Source organism: Pangasianodon hypophthalmus, chromosome 2 (assembly GCF_027358585.1).
Source record: "Pangasianodon hypophthalmus isolate fPanHyp1 chromosome 2, fPanHyp1.pri, whole genome shotgun sequence".
In the NCBI taxonomy this organism is placed as follows: Eukaryota; Metazoa; Chordata; class Actinopteri; order Siluriformes; family Pangasiidae; genus Pangasianodon; species Pangasianodon hypophthalmus.
In genome coordinates, this window is record NC_069711.1 from 21579172 (window position 1) to 21599072 (window position 19901).

Genomic DNA, 19901 nt, shown 5'->3' on the forward strand with positions numbered 1-19901 from the left:
GCTTGGATGTGGTACAAGTTAAAGAGGAAGAAAACGGACTCACGGTGAAGGCTTTCCAGACTGGGGGGTTGGCAGTGGATCTGGAGAAGAAAGAACAGGACTTTTTTAACAGCGGATCAGGAACAAACCATGCACAGAGACTCTGATGAACACACGTTGCCAACGTGGAGCACTGGCACATTACAGTGCAGAATAACCATGCTGACCTCATTTCACTTCATCCAACTCCAAAATCTTGCTCTGGATTTCACTTTTTATGTGCTGACACATATTTGTTTATTGACAGAATGATGGAACGGATGGTGCCCTTAGAAATGATGCATTACCTCATTAAAGTTACCAACAGAAACAAATCAACACCAAAAGAAAACATTTCTAAATCAACCACGAAAGGCGGATAGTGATATTATGTTTTTAATACAAAATTGGCACAAAATTGTTACAAGTCATTAGTGATCGGCGCCACAACAAACTTACCGAATTTTACAAAGAGGATTCCCGTGGTGGAGACAGTGCCATAGCTGTTGGTGGCCACACACTGGAAGTAGCCGGTGTCGGTGGTGTCCAGGTTGCGAATGCGCAGTCGAGAGCCGTATGGAGTCTGTTTGTAGGAAACACGCCGCGCCTCTGGAGTCACTGGAGCGTCGTTCTTCAGCCAGCGCACAGTGGGCGGCGGGTTTCCCGACACATGGCAGTGCAGCTCGGCAGTCTGGCCCAGGGACGTGGTGATGTTGTTCATGGGAGCATCAAGCCTGAGGAAGTGGTCTGTGGAAAAACACAGGCAGAGACGAGTGAGAGAGAGTGAATAGTGCGGAGGGAAAAGGGAAACAGTTCTGAGGCACATATAATTTTGGTGCACAATAATTGAAGAGTACCTCTGAAGTTAACACAAAAAGAATGCCCCATGTCATCACAGAGGTCTGTATAAAAATGTACAGCGCTGCAATTATCTAACACGATCCAATTCTTAACAAGCTGTTTTTCCCTGGGGGAGCAAAGACTTGGACAAACAATTTGTTTTCTCCGTCACTGTCTTTCTAAGACATATACACAACTTTTTCCCTGTGTAACAAACCACTGCTAACTGGCCATTAGGTATACTTTACAAGACATTTTGTGGTTGCATGTGTGGTGGTAAATCTTTACTTTCTCATACCAGGGTTTTGCTTTGCCAAAGGGGACAGCATAATCTCTAATGTCATACAAAAGCTACTAGACTTCAAACTGCATAACCAGTGGAAGTCTAATAAGTATTTGGGAGAAGCCTGAAGTACCAGCGTCATTCTAGTTCACTCCTTGTGACAAGAGTTCCACACCTACCACCTCCCTGTCTCCTGCCTCATGAACGTCTTCCACCTACGACTCTTCTTTGGGGGCATGGCAGTCTAGTGAAAAGCAGAAGCCAGACAGAACTCTAGCACAAGTTTTCAGTGCTCTCCTCATTACAGTTCCACAGTCCCTCTCCATAGCACTCTCTTGAAAGCTTGGTCTACATTTAACCTTAAATACACCAATACTTCACCCAATGTTCATACATACCTCAGGTTTTAGTCACAAACTGACTTACAAACTACTCTGATGATGTAAAAGTATCAGAAAATTTCAGGCACCATAGAAAAATAACATAATTAAATATATCCAGATTTTTTTTTTTTTTTTTGCTGCTTTGCATAGGGTTGAACAAATCAGTAGCGTAGGTGACCCAGATGAGCAAATTTGCTGTCCAGGTTAGAATTTTTTTTATTCATAGTTGCCCAGCAGACAGGAAGGTCTGAATGATTTCTACTAGTCAGATTAATTAGCAAGTACAGATACAGCCATCTGATCTTTTCTGTATCAGGAACACACAGGTACATGGAAACACTAACAAACCCAAGCAAAATAAAGTGCAGTGCAATGTTTTAATATAACTCTCCATTAGAAGTAAATCACCTCAAGGTTAAACATATCAAGAAAAAATGAAGATGCTAGCCAGACTCAAGTCATTTTTATGTGCAGTGAAAGGACAGAAAACCACATCTCATAGCTGAAACATCGGCCAACAATTTGCTGACTTTTTCTCAAGGTTGCAACATGTGCTGTATTAGAAACTTTGTAGAAGAGGATAAGGATTATATCCTCATTCGTTACTCTGTTTCTGTATTAATGTACTTGACTAGCAAACTATACATTATTACATTATTTTAGTTACCATTTTTGGCCTAGTCAGTTTCCGAGGAAATAAAACACAGGACTGCACATTGGAGGTTTCACTCCAGTAATCGCAAGTGACTTTTTTTTCCTGACAATTTTGGCATTTCAAAAAAAAAAGGTTGAGAAATCCTAGAGAGCGTAAAACAGCTGATGAGTATTGATGATATATAAGGTCACAGGTTGCCAGGAACACGTTTACTATTAATGCTGTAGGATGTTGAGTAAGATCTGACTAAAAACATGGGTCTCACAGCAACCGGCCTACCAGAACCTTAAATCTACATCTAAATAAAAATCCAGTGATATGTTTATGTGTTCACTTGATGATAAGGGAGAGAAAGTCCGAGTTGCTCCACACTCTAATCCCGAACTCCGCAGGGTTTCCTGAGACTTCCTGCAGCTGCGTGACCCTTTTTGCTTGCCTTGCTCAGACAAGCTCTAGCTGCCGGGGTTTCCTGTCTCCTGTGTGATGCCGGTACGATGACACACATCAAGCAACCCCATTCTTCTCTCAGCATGTGATCCGAAAGCACAGTGTCATTCTCAGGACCTTGTCTTATATTGTGCTCTGCTTCAACACACTTGCGTGTGTGATCATCCTGGTTTTCATCGACATTCTTTCTTCATTTACAGAGACATTTCATTGCTCCAGAATGAAGCCAGACTGTGCAGAAATGTCAGGAATGTGACTTTGATGAGGAAATTAATAAAAGCATATTGAGTGGGAAGCCAATAGGGTTAGGGGCAGGGTAAAAGGCCCCCGGGGCCCACAGCTGTGCAGCGACATACACAATATTACTCTCCTTGTGGAGGAGACCAGGTTCCTCTCACTATTTTTCTCTTCTTAAAAACCAACCGCTGGTTAAACTACTTGTGACAGGAGCATTTGCTGAAGTATTTCTACTGTTACGAGGCATTTGCTGCTCTTTGATTTATTATGACATTATCTAAAATAGGGCTTGAGCTGTGGGAGTTAGCTAAAGGTAAGTACATTAGTTCAACATCAGGCTCTACTGTTCCTTTAAATAAACAACTCAAAAGTTATAGTAGACCTATAACTCAAAGTTAAAGTAGACCTTCAGAAACTGCAAAGGCAATATTTGGTGGAATTGCATTCACTCGCCAAATGAATAAGCGCAAAAACACTACACAGCTTCATACGTATCATTGTTCAGTATCTATCAAAAAGATTCTTTACTTTAGTAAAGGAAGAAGAAGAGAAATATGCAAGAGAAATAAGACAAAAGACAAAGAAAATCAAACTGAGATATCACTACTGACCAAGATCTATTAACCTAAAAATGTATATGTATTTGGCATAAACAGGTTTACTTTCCTCAGTATCCCTGTTGTTACAATGTGCCATTCCTATCCATGTCATCATCAAACTTTCCCTTCACATTATCCCCTGCCCCCTCCTTTCTCCTCCTTAGCCCTATCCCTCTCCAGTCTGCATCCAGACTTGCCTGGTTTGAGGCTGCCAAGGGAATTAGCTTTTTTCTCTCCAGGCACATCTCTCCTCTGTCCCCCACCTCTTAATCTCCTTTGTTCAAACATCAGCTCTCTTATAACAACATACAAATGCTGCTGTCCAGAATAACGGATATTAGTGCTCAACTTCAGTTCCCACTCACACATCTGAGGCCTAACCACTTGGAGACATGCTGTACAAAAAAGTATCCAGATGTATTGGCACCCTTCAAGATAACAGGGTAAAAATTCATGCATTCAACTTCAGTAGCTGCTTTATCCTGCTCCGAGCTCAGAGCCTATCCCACGAACACTCAGCATGAGGAAGGAGTTCAACCTGGATGAGACTCCAGTCCATCGCATGGCACCATGAGCAAACACTGATTCAGACACACAGATTCACACCAGGGGAAAATTTTAGGGCATATTTTTGGGAGGTGGGTGGAAACCGGAGAATCCGGAGAAACCCAGAGAAACACACACAAGAAGACACGAGAAGAACATGTGAATGTTAAACTTACAGCATTAAAAGCTTCAATTGCAGCAATAAAAAGTAAAATGCACTACTGTATTTTTAGAATCACAAATGGTAAACATAATTGGTTTATTTACATTTTATTTTTAATTTTTTTTTCTGTATATTAACAAGAATTTAAATTTAAAAGACAATGAGTTTTAGTAAGTTTTTTTGTTGTTTGTTTAAGAAGGAACCAAAATAACTGGGACTGCACTTTAAATGCATGACTTACAGTCAGTATAATATAAATTCTATACTACACTCACTGAGCACTTTATTAGGAACATTTTACTAATAATGGGTAGGGCCTCTTATCCTCAGTTCTTCATGGCATGTATTCCACAAAATGTTGGAAACATTGCTTTGAGATTCTGGTCCACGTTGACATGATTGCCTGCAGATTTTTCAGGTGCACTTTCATGCTGCGTATCTCCTGTTCTACCACATTCCAAAGGTGTTCTATTGCATTCAGACCTGGTGACTGGGAAGGCCAATGAAGAAGATTGAAGTAATTGTCATGTTCATGAAACCAGTTTGAGACGACTTTTGCTTTGTAACATGATGCATTATCATGCTGGAATTAGCCATTAGAAGACGGTTAAATTTTGGCCATGGAGGGATGCACATGGTCAGCAACAATACTCAAATAGGCTGTGGCATTCAAGCGACGATTGTTTAGAATTAACAGGCCCAAAATGTGCCAAGAAAAACATTCCCCACACCATTACACCACCCCCACCAGTCTGGACTATTGACACAAGGCAGGTTGGGTCCATGAATTCATGCTGTTAGTGCCAAATTCTGACCCAACCATCTGTGTGTCCCAGCAGAAATCATGATTCATCAGAACAGGCTACATTTTTCCAGTCTTTTCCAGCTTTGGTGAGCCTGTTCCCACTGCAGCCTCAGCTTACTGTTCTTGGCTGACAGAAGTGGAACCCGATGTGGTCTTCTGCTGTTGTAGCCCATCCACCTCAAGGTTCAACATGTTGTGCATTCTATGTTTTTCTGCTCACCACAACTGTACAGAGTGGTTATCTGAGCATCTGAGCCTTTCTGTCAGCTCGAAACTGGCCATTCTCAGTTGACCTCTCTCATCAACAAGGCATTTCTGTCCGCTGAACTGATGCCCACTGGATGTTTTTTTATTGCACCGTTCTGAGTAAACTCTAGAGACTGTTGTGCGTGAAAATCCCAGGAGATTAGCAGTTATAGAAATACTCAAATCAGTCCGTATGGCACCAACAATCATGCCACAGTCAAAATCACTGAGATCACATTTTTTCACCATTCTGATGGTTGATGGGAACATTACCTGAAGCTGCTGGCCCGTAGCTGCATGATTTTATGCACTGTGCTGCTGCCACATGATTGGCTGATTAGATAATGGCATAAATGTGTAGGTGTACAGGCGTTCCTAATAAAGTGCTCAGTGAGTGTGTACCATGATGTAAATTTTAAATTACACTGTGATGTAAATTTCTAAACTACAATGAGGGGAATATAAGTATCCAGACACGTTTCACAATTTGCTCTCAGACTAATGATAAGGAAAGCCAATAAGAGAACAATAAGCAATGAACTGCAGTGCAATCATCTGTTCCCACACCCCATACAAAACTCCTCTGCTAAAGGAGCACAGAGATGCACGTTTACAACCATTATACAAATCAGAACACTTTTGGAATGATATACGCAGGTCAGTCAATATATGCGAAACAAAAATAGAGCTCTTCGGCAATACCTCAGCTCATCATGTTTGGACAAAGAAGGGTTTTGTGTATATGATCCCAAGAACACCACATCCACAGTGTAGTACGGAGGTGGAGGCATCATTGTATGGGGCTGCTTCTCTACAAATGGTACTGGACCATTACACGTTATTGAAGGAAACATGAATGGAGCAATGTACCAGGATGTATTTGAGGAGAATTTAATCTCATCGGCCAAGAAACTGAATCTGAGGAGAAGACTGATATTTCAGCAAGACAGCAACCACAAACATACAGCCCAAATAACTCAAGCCTGGTTTTGAAAAAAAGAATGTGAAGGTGCTTGCATGGCCTAGCCAAACTCGTGACTTGAATCTCATGGAAAATTTATGAAGAATTTTGAAATTGAGAGACCATTATTGAGCTTGGGGAACTGAAAACAATTTCGCCAAGGGGAATGGGCCAAAACTGAACCACAATGCTGTAAAAAGCTAATTATTTGTGGTGTCTGAATATATTTTTCCCTATCAATTTAGTTTTTTTTTTTTAACCTGTCTCTGTTTATGCTCATGATTACATAGTTTTGGTCATATTTATACATACAAACTCAAAAAACATTATGTGTGTAAATCTGAAGTGAATATATGCACTGGAAGTATATTAAATAACTGTCTGAATTTCTACTTCCCCATGTATATCATGATATCCTTTTTTTGAACACACTATCCACTACTACAACAAAAACTGTGGTAATTTAAAGCATGCCAAGAATCTTTAAGGCAAAAATCACAGCTAACAAGAAGTGAGGAAATGGTGTAAAATATCACAACATATACCTAATAATACCTAAACTACTGAGGTTGCTATTTAAATTACTTTCCCAGACCCGCCTTTATAGTCTCTTTGTCCAAATAAAATGCATGTAGCAACTAGACACCACTCAATGTAAAGTTTTATATCTGCCCGATGGTCTGTGGCTGAGCCTCGTGTTCAGAGGATAAAGCACCGTTTAAACCAGCTCTATTAATGTTCATGGGTCTTTATAGCATTATATTGTTTGGAATAATGCGGTATTTAAGGTTTGCTGTTTGCTTTAAAACCTATAGATCTTCTATGAATAGCTAGACCAAGTAAACAGAGACCTCTTCCAGACAATGCTTCTCCAGTACACATTTCTACACATGTTCCTGCTGTGTTCAGAGCCATCCTGCTAATTCAACATCAAGTGTGTAGGGGTATTGGCACGCATGTTGTGCGTGAGTAAAGAGCAGACAACCTGCAGGTCTTGGTCATGAGATATTTGGACAGCTGTGTAAACTGTTATGAAGGTCTGGATGTTAAAAAGAACAGCAAATACGTATTTGAGTCAAAGTTTTCGTAGCTCAATATCTTGCACTGTCCTGGTCAAGAACAAGATAGGTACCAGATACTAGGTAGGGATTCAGCAAAATATCAATCTTCAAAAATTTAAGCCAAAAGCATCTTTCTGTTTTTTCAGACAGCTAATATGCAGATAGAAATTTAAGAAATTCTGTATGAAAAGGTTACACTTATTCCCTTTAATATTAAACACATCAATGTTTCAGAATGTAACATTGCTCAACATTGCTTTCATCATAATGACACTTGGCTCCTTTGGTTTCCTTGGCTCTTCTCACTTATTCAGGGTTGCCAGGTAAGGTGGGATTGCAATTGGACTATTTTAATAATCCTGAGCCAAAAAAGACGATTGGCTGTTAGTTGTGTTTTGTCACATTTCAGAGGTGTTTCACAACTGCACTGTGGACTGAAAACGATACATCCAATACAGCAACCTTGAACCCACGGCAAGAGAGTTATTAGGCAATTATCCGTCCTCTTCATTATCTTCACCACACATGTGAATCATTTCTGCACGTCAGTTTCACACTACATCAGTTTTGCCATTGGTTCATTAATCTTCAGTAACCACTTGGTCATGGTCGCAGTGGATCCGGATCCTATCCTGGGAACACTGGATGCAACCATCACATTTGGAGTCACAAATCCACCCTTTGGTGTGTTCTGGGAAGGTGGGAGGAAACCAGAGAATGCAGAGGAAACCCACACCAACATGGGGAGAAAATGCTTAGAAACTCCACATAATAACCTGAGCTCAGGATCAAACTGTGGACCCTGGAGCTGTGAGGCGGTAACACTATTCGATCAATTTTACCAACACTTCTCCACTAATATATGGAGTGGTTAAAAAAAAAAAAAAAAAACTGGGATTTTTGTCCTTGTGTGTTCTGTTCTGAGGTATTGAGCAAGAACTTTTGGTATATCACTACCAGAACATTTCCCTTCAACAGAAGTGGTTGACATGCCTGCACCATAGCATTGGTAGATAATAGTTCAAAACTTGGATGAAGGGAAGAAATCTGATGTAAGTAACCTTATGAAAAGCCTTGAAATTCTTTTAAGCTGCCAGGTTTCCAGAGTAATTAAGCCAACAGAATAGTTTAAAGAGCACATTTTCTTCATTTATTTGAACAGAGCTGACTCTATGTCAAAAAATAAAGCAAAGTGGAGGGCACGAAAAGGATTTAAAGAGACTAACAGGAAAAAAATGTTGAATCATTTTCCTCTGCAAGGCTAAGAAATGGTCCAGATTTTGATTAAAACAACGGAGAATACCAAAACACGCGCACACATGTACACGCGCACACACAAGTGCACACACACATGCACACAGCAGGAAGCAAGGTGATGTCGTCACACAATAAGTCTCCTTCATAATTTAGCTGACATGCTGCAGGTATGAATGCTGTCTTCTTTAATGATCAAAACAGAGTTTAGTCTGCAGACAAAACATCCTCCGATCCCTCAGGCCCACACCAATGGGTGGAGTCACAATCCAAGCAAATACAGCATGGCAGACATACTCACCTTTCTGTGCTTCACTGGAAACATTCCAGCTGGAGGCAGTCACCACGTTCGGCTCAGAGGGAGCTTCTGCTCCTGTGCAGAAAAAAAAAAAGAAGCACTTCAATTTCTAATCAGCATTTTGGAGTTGTACCGGCCTAAACACAACTATGCGAGGTCCAAACATGCAGTTTCTCAGAACTTTCAGTGAAAGGCAGGTCTTTATCAGCACTCCATTCATGTCCTATAGAGCATGGATAAAACAACCTCTAATACAAGATGATTACAGACTTGTTACTGTACAGAAGAGATTTCATTACAGTGTAACGGCACAATATCAGCAAGCGCTGACAGGTCTGGAATTAGTGATGCTGTGCTTACAAAGGATTCTTTTCACTCATAGCAGGGAAACTTTCATCACTTTAGCCGCCGAAGACAATAAACAATGAGTGGGTCTTTGCTGGACGCAGAGAGCCGAGCTGTACAGAACAGAGGTGCATGCTGGAGTGGAATTCATGTCTCTAGCGTGTGTCTGTTCTGTGTCAGTCAACGAAATACATGCACTGAAACTTTGGTGCCTAACCTGGAACTGCAACCCACTTTCCCAATGGAAAAAACGGTTCTCAGCCAGCAGTACTGGCTCCTTTCCAGCACCAAATGAAGAACCAGTGTTGTAATGGGTGCTATTAGTTAACTGTCATGACATTAAGTTATTTACACAACACTTTACTTGAAAGCTGTCATATGACATATGATATATGTATCATCTAATATAAATGGGTCAGCAACTGCTAACGTGTATTCATGGTAGCAAAAAACTAGCATGTGTTTTAAGCTAAGTGTACTACTGTTAGCATATGTTTTATAACATATTACGGTACATTATAAACAGAACATACTTTCTAATATTGCCACAGAATATGTAGGTAATGAAACACATTCACTAGAGCAGACTTAGCAAAAAAATTAGCATGTGATTTAAGTTGTTATGCTATAAAACATTAAGCTAGTCATCACGACAAGGACAACAACATGTTTTATGAAGTGAAACAATCAGAAACTAGTATTTTTGGTGGCTGCTGAATATTTTATGGCAGTTTTAATGAAGTACATCTCATAAAATTTGTCATAAAACATGAGCACACTCTAGAGCACACATTAGCATGAGACATAAGTGGTTAAGCTAGTAAACGTTATGACCGCTATCATTACTATTACTGGACATTTTATATCACTGTGATTTCCCATGGCACGTTTATGACATGGTTATGCCATGACTCAGGGCTTAGGAAAAGTTACCACTATTTACAAGAATGCTGTTAAAATAAAGAAAGGGATTATTAAAAAGATACCATAGGCGGGAAAATGGTTGAATTAGTGAGGTAGTGTTAATTAGTGAAAACACTGTTATATTAAAAAAAATTTTAAATGGTATGAATTCTTTGAGAAGCTGAATATTAAAAAAACTAAAGGCAATCAAATATTTATTTGCTGTCTTTAGCACGCAATCTATAGCATTGTCTATGATGATATTCATGTGTTGTGTACAGATGCTGAAGGATTTGACCTGACTTGGCAAAAATCTTGTAAAACCCTCCACTGTTATTATTCCTAAGGAAATTCCCACATATGATTAGGTAATGGAAATGTGGAACTTTTTTTTTTTTTTTTTTTTAAAGTTTGATCCCTGAACAAGCTAAAATAAGGGGGGTGTCAAGGAAAGTAATACTACTGACATGCAAACACAGAAGTGAACCTACAGCAGGGGAGTGTGTGCGTGTACGTGCATATGTAAACTGGAGCAGTGCTAATGGCTCTCTCTCTCTCTCTCTCACACACACACACACACACACACACACACACACACACACACACACACACACACACACACAGAGCTGCTGTGACCAGTGTGCCAAATAAATCGGCTCTGAACTGACAGAACCAGAGCAGATCTTAAGGGCAAAGCGAGTTTCCTCCTCCCTTCCAACCTTAAACATTATCTCATCAAAATCTTAACCGAAGTAGACAGCCCATAGCAAGCGCACACACCTCGCTCAAAATCAGACTGACACAAATGACCTGCTCTTGTCTAACCTGACCAGAGTCATTACGAATACGAGTACTGTACATAAATGACAGAACACACACTGTGAACGCACAGTTTTAATTCTCACATATGTTAAAATAATTAAAAAAGTGCATAGCACTCATCTCCTTTTTTCTTGCCCTTATATAATTACACACGTGATGGTCAGTTCTGCAGATTTGGCATGCTGAATATACAGAACATATGTGTAAAGGTAATGCAATATCCAACAATTTAATGCAACAGGAATCCTATTTAAATATTATTAGGGCTGTGGAAAGGAAATCCCTGCCAAAGGTAACTGATGAAACATGGTTGTGGATTTTTTTTTTATTATTCAAAGAATACTCATTCACTACAACAAAAATAACCTTAGTCTGTCTAATCCTGTCAAACTGCACCTTACTTTTTTATAGAGGTACATGCCAAGAACTCAGCACATTTGTCTGGCTTTGATTAAGGTCAAAGAACAAGAGGGTTTTCAAAATGGAAAAAAAAAAAAAGAAAAATTTTAATAAAGTGCTTTTATTGTCACTTTTTTCTTTAGAAATAAATTGACAATTTTGAACTTTATTTCTCAATTAGTATGTACTTGAACATTTAAGAGACAACATAAAAGTAGGAAATTATGGCATACAATATTCATACATAATAATGTCTTGTGTTGATCCATATGCATTTCACACAGCTTAAGAGAAATGTACGTGCACACACACACACAACATGTGGTAGGAACACAGGGCTGAGTTTTTTTTCTTTATTAGCTGCTACAATGCACTGGCATCTCTTAATAGAATTTATTATAACAGTCATTGTATAAATCGGAAAGCACTTAAATAGTCTCCACCTAATTCGAGTGCCATAGCTGATATTTCTGACTAACTGTATTAAACAACACCTAGGATTTGTGTTACAAAATCTAAGCTCCAAGAACTCAGTCTACTTATCTGGCTTTGATAACACTGCCAAAAATCCTTAAAAATAGGCCACAATGATGAATTTGCACTTTTACTTTGATTTTTGGATAGTATTCTGAATTCCAGTGTTTGTACTTTAGAACTTTATTTCTCCATATAGAAGATTTATTTTTTTTCCCTCCATAAACAGTTAGGAGACAAATAGACAATAAGAGTGGAATATAGTGATTCAGTGGAACAAAACATGAAGGGGCAAGCTGTTATAGGAAAATAATCAATGATCAGTGCCTATGATCATGATATATGATATATGAAGCACATCCAGTTCCCCTTATCCCCTTATAGCCCCTTATCAAAGAATGCCATGTTGTGCTTTTTATTCATTTATAGTTACTTTTAATTTTGCAGAATTTTGCTGTTCCCTCACCAGACTCTCTTTTCTCTCTTGAACTTAATAAGACAGCTTGACATGTTATAGAGAAATCAGAAAATGCAATTTTTTTGATTGTCATTTCTGATGTTGGAAAAAAGTATAAATTACAGCTTTATCTCTGACTGTATGAAGGCCCTCACACTGGAGACGCCTCCCAAAAATGCTAATAAATGTCTTCTCACAGAAAACATTGCCACATCAAGAATGATATGATTTTAAAATCAGTTTACGTGAAGTGTCCCTGTGTAAGTTGTTACTATGGAAACAATAACATGTTAGAATGAGTGCATTAAAATAAACCTATGATTTGCCTTGAAGCTGGAACTACTACTCTTATAGAAATTAATAAACAACTTCAATCAGATTTGAGAATTTATGTAATGTCATTATGCAATGTATAAATAACATTAAAGCATATTAATCATTTCCTGCTTTAAGATGCACAGAGCAACTTTTTGTCATATGCAGGTCTCACAGCTTAGACAAATGTGTACGTACACAGAGGGCATGTGGTAATGTTAATTAGGTGTTAGTTAGCCATTAAAAGCAGTGTTTTTAAATGATCTGCTGTTATGCATCCACATCTGTCACAGCATAAATATAAAAGTGCTTTTTTTCCATGTTAACACATTTGACTCTTGGTATATAATTCTGTAAAACAGCATGTTGTGTTGTGAGAGAGACAGATTAAAAAACATTTCACCTTATTTATCTAGGTTTGATACATCTACAGCCAGCTGTGTAGAGAAGTGTGTAGATAGACATGGAGTGTGTGTGTTAGAGACACACTGCAGAAAGAACACAGAAGTGGCACTGTGTTAATTGGGTGCTAATTTGCCGTTAAACATGGCTGCTTTTACAGGCTTGTAATGAGCTGCTACTATATACCCACACCTGTTAATGCCACTGATTACACTGAAGTGTGACACACACACACACAATTCACTGTAGAACTGGCTTGCAGCTGTGTGAGGAACAGGTGGTGTAAAGCTCTCTACAGCTACTGAGCTATAACAGTACACAAAGCACATTAATGTAGTGCGTTTCCTATCATATTTCATTACTTTGTGCCAAGCGATTCCATGGCACACTCTGCTTAGAAAAATACTTCTGTAATCCTTCTTTGATCTTCCTCAGTGCTGGGAATTCAAGTTGTTCAGGGACCATTTAACACTTTAAAAACACCTTCACTTTTTTTTGCTTGTCCTCTCTGTCGTTCTTTCTGTCTGTCTGTCCAACATTTTAACTTTCTTTTTTAATTTCAGTTGAACAGACTGGCCTTTTTTTAATGTATTATGAAAATATAAATGAATGTATAAAATTCTTCAATATGACTTCCCATTAGGGTTGGGACATATGACGAACAATATAATATCAATATTGTGATAAACTGTGCCATTGTATGCAGTACCCTTATAACACTGACCAACTCCACTGTTACTTATAGTTTTATTGTTCCAGTATAATTTTTGCTGAACATTTCACCTTTACCATTAACCAACAAAAGCTGGGGTTTTTTGTTTTCTGCCAGAAACAATACTTTAAGGCTTTAACAATGTAGCAATGGTTTTATTTGTTAGTTTCTAACCTTGGCTTCCTGCAAAGATCACGCTGGGTAAGGAGCCAGTTTAACAAACAGCAGTAAAATCAGGTCTCAAGTCTGCCCAAAGATGTCTAAAACCTTGCTAGCTTTCATGATTTGATCAAGTTTGTGGATAATTATATGCCATTGTTAAACAGACATAAGCCTAATAATTTCAGTTTGTGATCAAATTTCGGCTGTCGAAATATTTGCGATGCTCCTATGTCACATCATCACCAAAACAGAGAAGAGCGCTTAAATACACTGTATAGATGACAGCAGACCAAAATTTTTAAATGTTTAATTGCCCTAAGAAAAACACAATAATAACAAGAAATTTAGCTAACAGAACAGAACTCACCGAAATAATCAATAATTATTTCCACACTGATGTAAATATGAGTGATGAAATGACAATCATGTTTGCGTTTAAATGCCATGAGTGACTTTTACCTCAGTCAAGTGAGAATTCATTTCCTACTGTAAACTTATAATTCACTTCTGACTGAGATACATGCAAAAGAGAAACATATTTCAGTTCAGTGTAGTCTGTCATTTTCAAAACTATATATAGTAGAGAACGGCAAAATGTGACCATGTCAAGGGCTTTTCCAGGTCACCACACATATATCAAGTTACATATCGTGTATTGTGACGTATTTAATTGTTGTGATATGATACTTTTGATATATATTGCCCACCCCTACTACCCACTATGAATAAACAGACGCCAGATATCCCACAACAATTAAACTAGCTGCCTTACTGTGAGCCAGCATGGAGAAAGCATGAGAGAGAGAGAGAGAGAGAGGGTTAACTCAAATACTAGGTTATATGGGTCAATGCAATATCCACAGATGAAAAGAATTTTTACCCCACTTAGGCCACATCTGCTATTTAATCAGCCATTAGAAAATCAAGAAATATCTGGATAATTGCAGGGCAATTTTGTGATTACAATCTAATGTCTGATGCCCATTTGTGAACGATGGCTTAAAAACCACAAAGTCACAGACGCTATCCTGGATCTGTACACAGCTGTTTGGGTGCAATCTACTGAAACCTCTGAAACTCGATCACCACATCCATCCCCACATCCAGAACATGATGTCATAGTTAAGTGCAAAAGGTAAATACAGTATCTCTGCTTTCAATTTATCTACAAAATCAGACTTCTAAGAAGTTAAAAATGAATTTCCTTTCAACATATTTAATACAGTTTGCTACTCTTCTACAGTTGTACACTGTAATGATTTATAATACCATCTGGTATCACCACAGTGGTTCAGTGGGTAGCGGTGCCACCTCATAGGTCTAGGGTCCCTGGTTCGATCCTGAGCTTGGGTTACTGTCTGGGTGAGATTCAGTACATGTTCTCCTGGTGCTCTTATGGGTTTCCTCTGGGTTCTCCGGTTTCCTCCCACCTCCCAAAAACATGCCAGTAGGCGGACCCCTAGGTGTGCGTGAGTTGTGTGTATTGTGTCCTGTAATGGACTGGAGTCCCATCCAGGCTGTATTCCCGCCATACAACCAGCATTTCTGGGATATGCTCTGGATCCACCGCAACCCTGACCAGGATAAAACAATTACTGAAAGTGAGTGAATTGTGGGTGTACCCTGTGACAGCACTCCAAAATAACAGGAAAAAAAAGCTTTAGAAGTTTAAAAAGAGCCAAAACAAAGCCAAGTTTTGTCATGACCCTCTGGTTCCAAACCTCTTCTGAAGAAGGCAGTGTATAACACCAGAGATGTCAAAAAATAATTGGGGACGGGAATGGGGAAATTATGACTACTCTGAACATTTTTTTTTATAAACCAAAGTAAACACAAATGTGAGTTACACAATATCTGCTTGTAAGTACTCATTGTCTTCCAGTTCATTATGAACAACAGCATCAAATCCATCTTGAGGAGAGATGATACATTTATCCTTTCAGCTCATTTTGTTCTCAGAATTGCATGGACTTACATTAAAGCACATCACTCCTCAGATTTAATTGAAACAAACTGTAAAATACCACTTTTAGCGCACAGGGCATGAACTTGGGGCGGCGCCACAGATCTGGTTTAGTGTGCATGTGGGTAAAACAAATAAAACCACATTTTCAATCTGAGTATATAGTCATGACTAATATGATCGCATGATTTGTTTCATAACTCAGAAATGATAGTTCTTTGTGTGGTTCTTATTATTGATATAAGTCCTATAAAACTATAATAAGTTGGCTCTTTCTTTTGCTATAATATTTGTGGGAGAATGCAATAAATTGCAGTGTATTATGAACAGAAAATTGAACTGCACTGTGCCTTAAGATATTTCCATCAACAATGGGGAAGGATAGTTATGAGACCATTAATCTAGGCAGAAGGTCTCCAAATACCACCAATTCATCTTCCAATGGACTGATTAGACTGCTGTATCTCAGGTTTACCTCACAGTCCAAGTGGACTTTGTGCTTTTAGTGAGGATGTTTAAGGAAATAACAAAAGATGACTATAGGAAAACATGCTTTCATTCAGACAACTTACCCCTTGCCGACTGTACTGCACTTGCAAGATGAGCTGGGGAACATTTCTGTTTCAAGGTTTCTGTTTACGTACAGTTGTTCCTTCAAAGTCATTTTAAAAGCTAAAAAAACATTCCCTAACCTAGCATTAACTTTCTTGCTTTATCCTGTAATGATTAAAATGACTGTTATAGACTGCTTTATGTAAAATACATTTCTAAAGTCTTTTTATTTCCCTTAAAATGGATTTAAAACCGATTTATTTAAAGTATTTGTGTACCTACTTGCCTAACCATATCTAGGCTTGTTACATTTGTGCAGGTATTACTGTAAGGAAACATGAAAATCATAGTAATTCACATATGAGCTAAAAGTAATTCAACATTCTACTAAATATGAACCAGATTTCTGTCAACCCAACATGCTGGGTTAAATAGTCAATAGCAAAAATAGTCACTTTTAGAGTGTGAAATAACTAGAAAAATTATTTGCAGAGTAAAACGTGAAATAACTGATATCATATGGCTTTTTCACAGTATATTCTACAGGTAGTAACTGTGTTTACGTTCAAGCTATTGAAGATGATATCTATAATTAAATTATGATTGATTAAATAAAATCATAAGCGAGTAATCAAGTAACACATGCGGTAACTGTGAACAAGGGAGGGACTGATGCTGCTAGTAAACTCATTTGTTTGGAGATGGGATCAAATCCCAGCTTAAACACTGAAGGTTTGTTTTGGCTCCCTTGCTTCTACGCTCCCAGGGAAAACAATACAGAAAAAAGAAGAATGGAATCATGCACTCCATGCATCTCACCTTCTCAAGGGAAATGTGAGAAGGTTGGGAATAATGGCTGTTTGCCTTGGATAGAAGAAGGAGCTCATCTAAGCTATCGCAGGACGTTCAATAGGAAAAGCAACAGTGGGAATGTCAGAAAGTGCAGCATGGGCAACAGGAGTCAATCCACCCCAAAATCCTCCACCATCCTCCGTCCTGTCTCAGGAAGCTGGCAGTAACAGGATAAGTCTGTCCATGCTCCAGGGACATGGGTTGGCTTGTCTAGGACGGGTGGAGACAGCCTTGAGACTGGGCAATGAACCCGGGCGAGTGCTTTGGACTTGGAGAGTGCAATACGTGGACCTCTGCTATTAGCACAACAAACAAGTGAGCAGAAGAAAGGCTCCAGTGCAGCTGGAGGCCAGTCTGCTCGTTTAGCCAGTTTAACACAGACAGCAGCCAGGCCCACTGTTGGCCTCTCCGGCTGGGAGTTAATGCTAATGATGCAGCGCTAGCCTGAGGGTGCTTTGAGTCTTTTGGCGCATTGCTCATAACATTAGCAGCAGCTCTGCTTCAGTTCAGTGGGTTTTCTTTGCTCCTGTTAGATGCTTTCAGTAAGTGCTGGGATGACATTCTGGGATGTGCAAACTTTTGCACTCGACTATATCTACTGAGGTAGACTTATTCCAATGTTTATTATGATGCCACACTTTCCATTTTACAGTTGTTACTGCATAAGATTTTGTGGAATATTGAGCCTCAAAATATTAAGACTTAAACGTAATTGCTGAACTATCTTTAAACTCATACTGTGGAGACGTGAGGCATGAATGTCCGCTTCGATGCGCCTGATTTGGTATCGGGTGCCCATGTCATATTTGAATTTTATATGTACTGGGAAAGTTAAAATAACAGCAATGTGTCTGTTACATGCTAAACCGTGACTAAAATAAAAGTCACTGCCTGCAGGCTGATGGGTGTTAGAATTGGCATACACTGTAGGCAAGAAGAATTGGAAAGATTATCCTTTCTTTAGAACCTTGCAAGTAACATCAAAGCAGAAATACTTCATTTACGTTTCAGTTTAATTCCAGAAACTGAGAGCACTGTTTGTTCAGACCTGTAGCACGTCACAAACACCATATTGATTTACTATTTAATGACCCCCGGACTCGTGTGGCCCTGTGTCCAAGCATCTCTGGTTGCAGCAGGATCATGCGGGAATGCAGAGTGAAATTCACGCACCATTTGTATCTGTAACTGCACCGCCAGAGCTCAAGTGCTGCATGCACACGCTCACCATATGATGACAGCAATACCGAGGAGGAGATCCGGGACAGATGGGATCGGAGAAGCTCAGGTTAACACAATGGAATTTTAAACATCACTACAGTTTAAATGCCAAGATTTGGCCAGGGATTTGTTCCAAACCAATCCCCTCATGTGATCAGAATTATCTAAATACTTCAATGGACCATTGCAAAAGCAGAAGTAATGGAACTGAATGAATAAACGAGGACAGTAAGACATCGATCCTGACGCATCTTGCAACGTTTACTGCTGGAGACTGTCTTCTGCTTGCATGATTGCGGAAAATAGCCCAAGCATTAGAAAACTGATTAAGTGCTAATACCACTTTTTTAGACCTGTCAATCACTGGAGCCTTGAAGTCATTTACCCATACTGCATCTGGCTCACACCTGTCAGGTTCTTCCTTGATCCACCCAAACACGTATTACTAAAGCCTCTGCTGCATAGTGTGAACAATGGGGCTCTCCATATACCGAAAAAAATGATTCAGTGGTATAACCAATATGGAGAAAAAAAAAAATCTGTGATTTTTATACCAAAAAAGAAAATTATTAGAATTATTTAATCCTTTTAAGTACTGTACTAAACTAATTCATGTAAATATGAGGTTAAAACCCAAAATGTATAAGTTTACTTATTTTCTGGGTTAAATTTAATATTATTTTGCAAGTGCTCACTATCCTAGAAAAAAAGAAGTAATTATTTTACTTCAGCTGATTGCATACTAAAGTGGGGGCGTGGTTTTTGAACTGGACTTGCATATGCATTTGTAGAACTTTAAACTGATTTCATTTTGAGCGTTATGAACGGGCTGTTTTCAATATTTGTTGTTTTGTGTTGAATATAAGGCCTTATGCTATTGTATCATAAAATGCTTTCAAAGATCAAGTATTTTGGTAAAGTTTTCTTGGCTCATCTTCTTTGTGTTTCAGTTAGGTGCATGGTTTTTGTGTGTGTGTGTGTGTGTGTGTGTGTGTGTGTGTGTGTGCGCGCGCGCGCGCAAGTCAGATAAGTCTTCATCTTGGGATCTGACAGTTCAGTGTTTATGAAGGCTGATGGAATTACAATTACCCTGTTGGAGTGCTACTTCTGGTTGGAACTGTTTATGGTGTTAGTGGCCATTAAGCAGTAATGATAAATTTTAGATCATGCATACTTATTATAGTGTTGAGATTTGTGTAGTTCATTTAGTATTTTTCCATGAAATCAATAAGTACAATTTTCTTAAAGGAACACAAGTTCAATTTACTTGTTTTATTTGTGCAATTTAACTCAATTTAATACAAATTGCTAGTTAAATTTACTTAAATTTTTTATGAACATAATCCTTGGTGGCATGTAAACCTTACTTAATGACTTTATGTGTGGAAATTGTTACCATGTTTTTGAGTAAATCTCACTCCAATATTTTTTTCAGTGCATGTTATAAATCCACCAGCCATATCATGATCTCCTCAAAGGAGATGTATGTAGCCAACCCATTTAAAAGTTATACCACAGCACTGTTG

At 38.8% G+C, this 19901-nt stretch overlaps 1 protein-coding gene across 1 annotated transcript in view; it reads right to left on the reverse strand.

Annotated features, from left to right (window-relative positions):
* ror1 (receptor tyrosine kinase-like orphan receptor 1) overlaps window positions 1-19901 on the reverse strand; it is a 122557-nt gene that overhangs the window by 23000 nt on the left and 79656 nt on the right. The window contains exons 2-4 of the mRNA XM_026922851.3: window positions 8800-8871; window positions 478-765; window positions 44-80 (exon numbers count right to left, since the gene is read on the reverse strand). Of these exons, the coding sequence (XP_026778652.3) occupies window positions 44-80; window positions 478-765; window positions 8800-8871 (397 nt within the window). The remainder of the gene's footprint in view (window positions 1-43; window positions 81-477; window positions 766-8799; window positions 8872-19901) is intronic.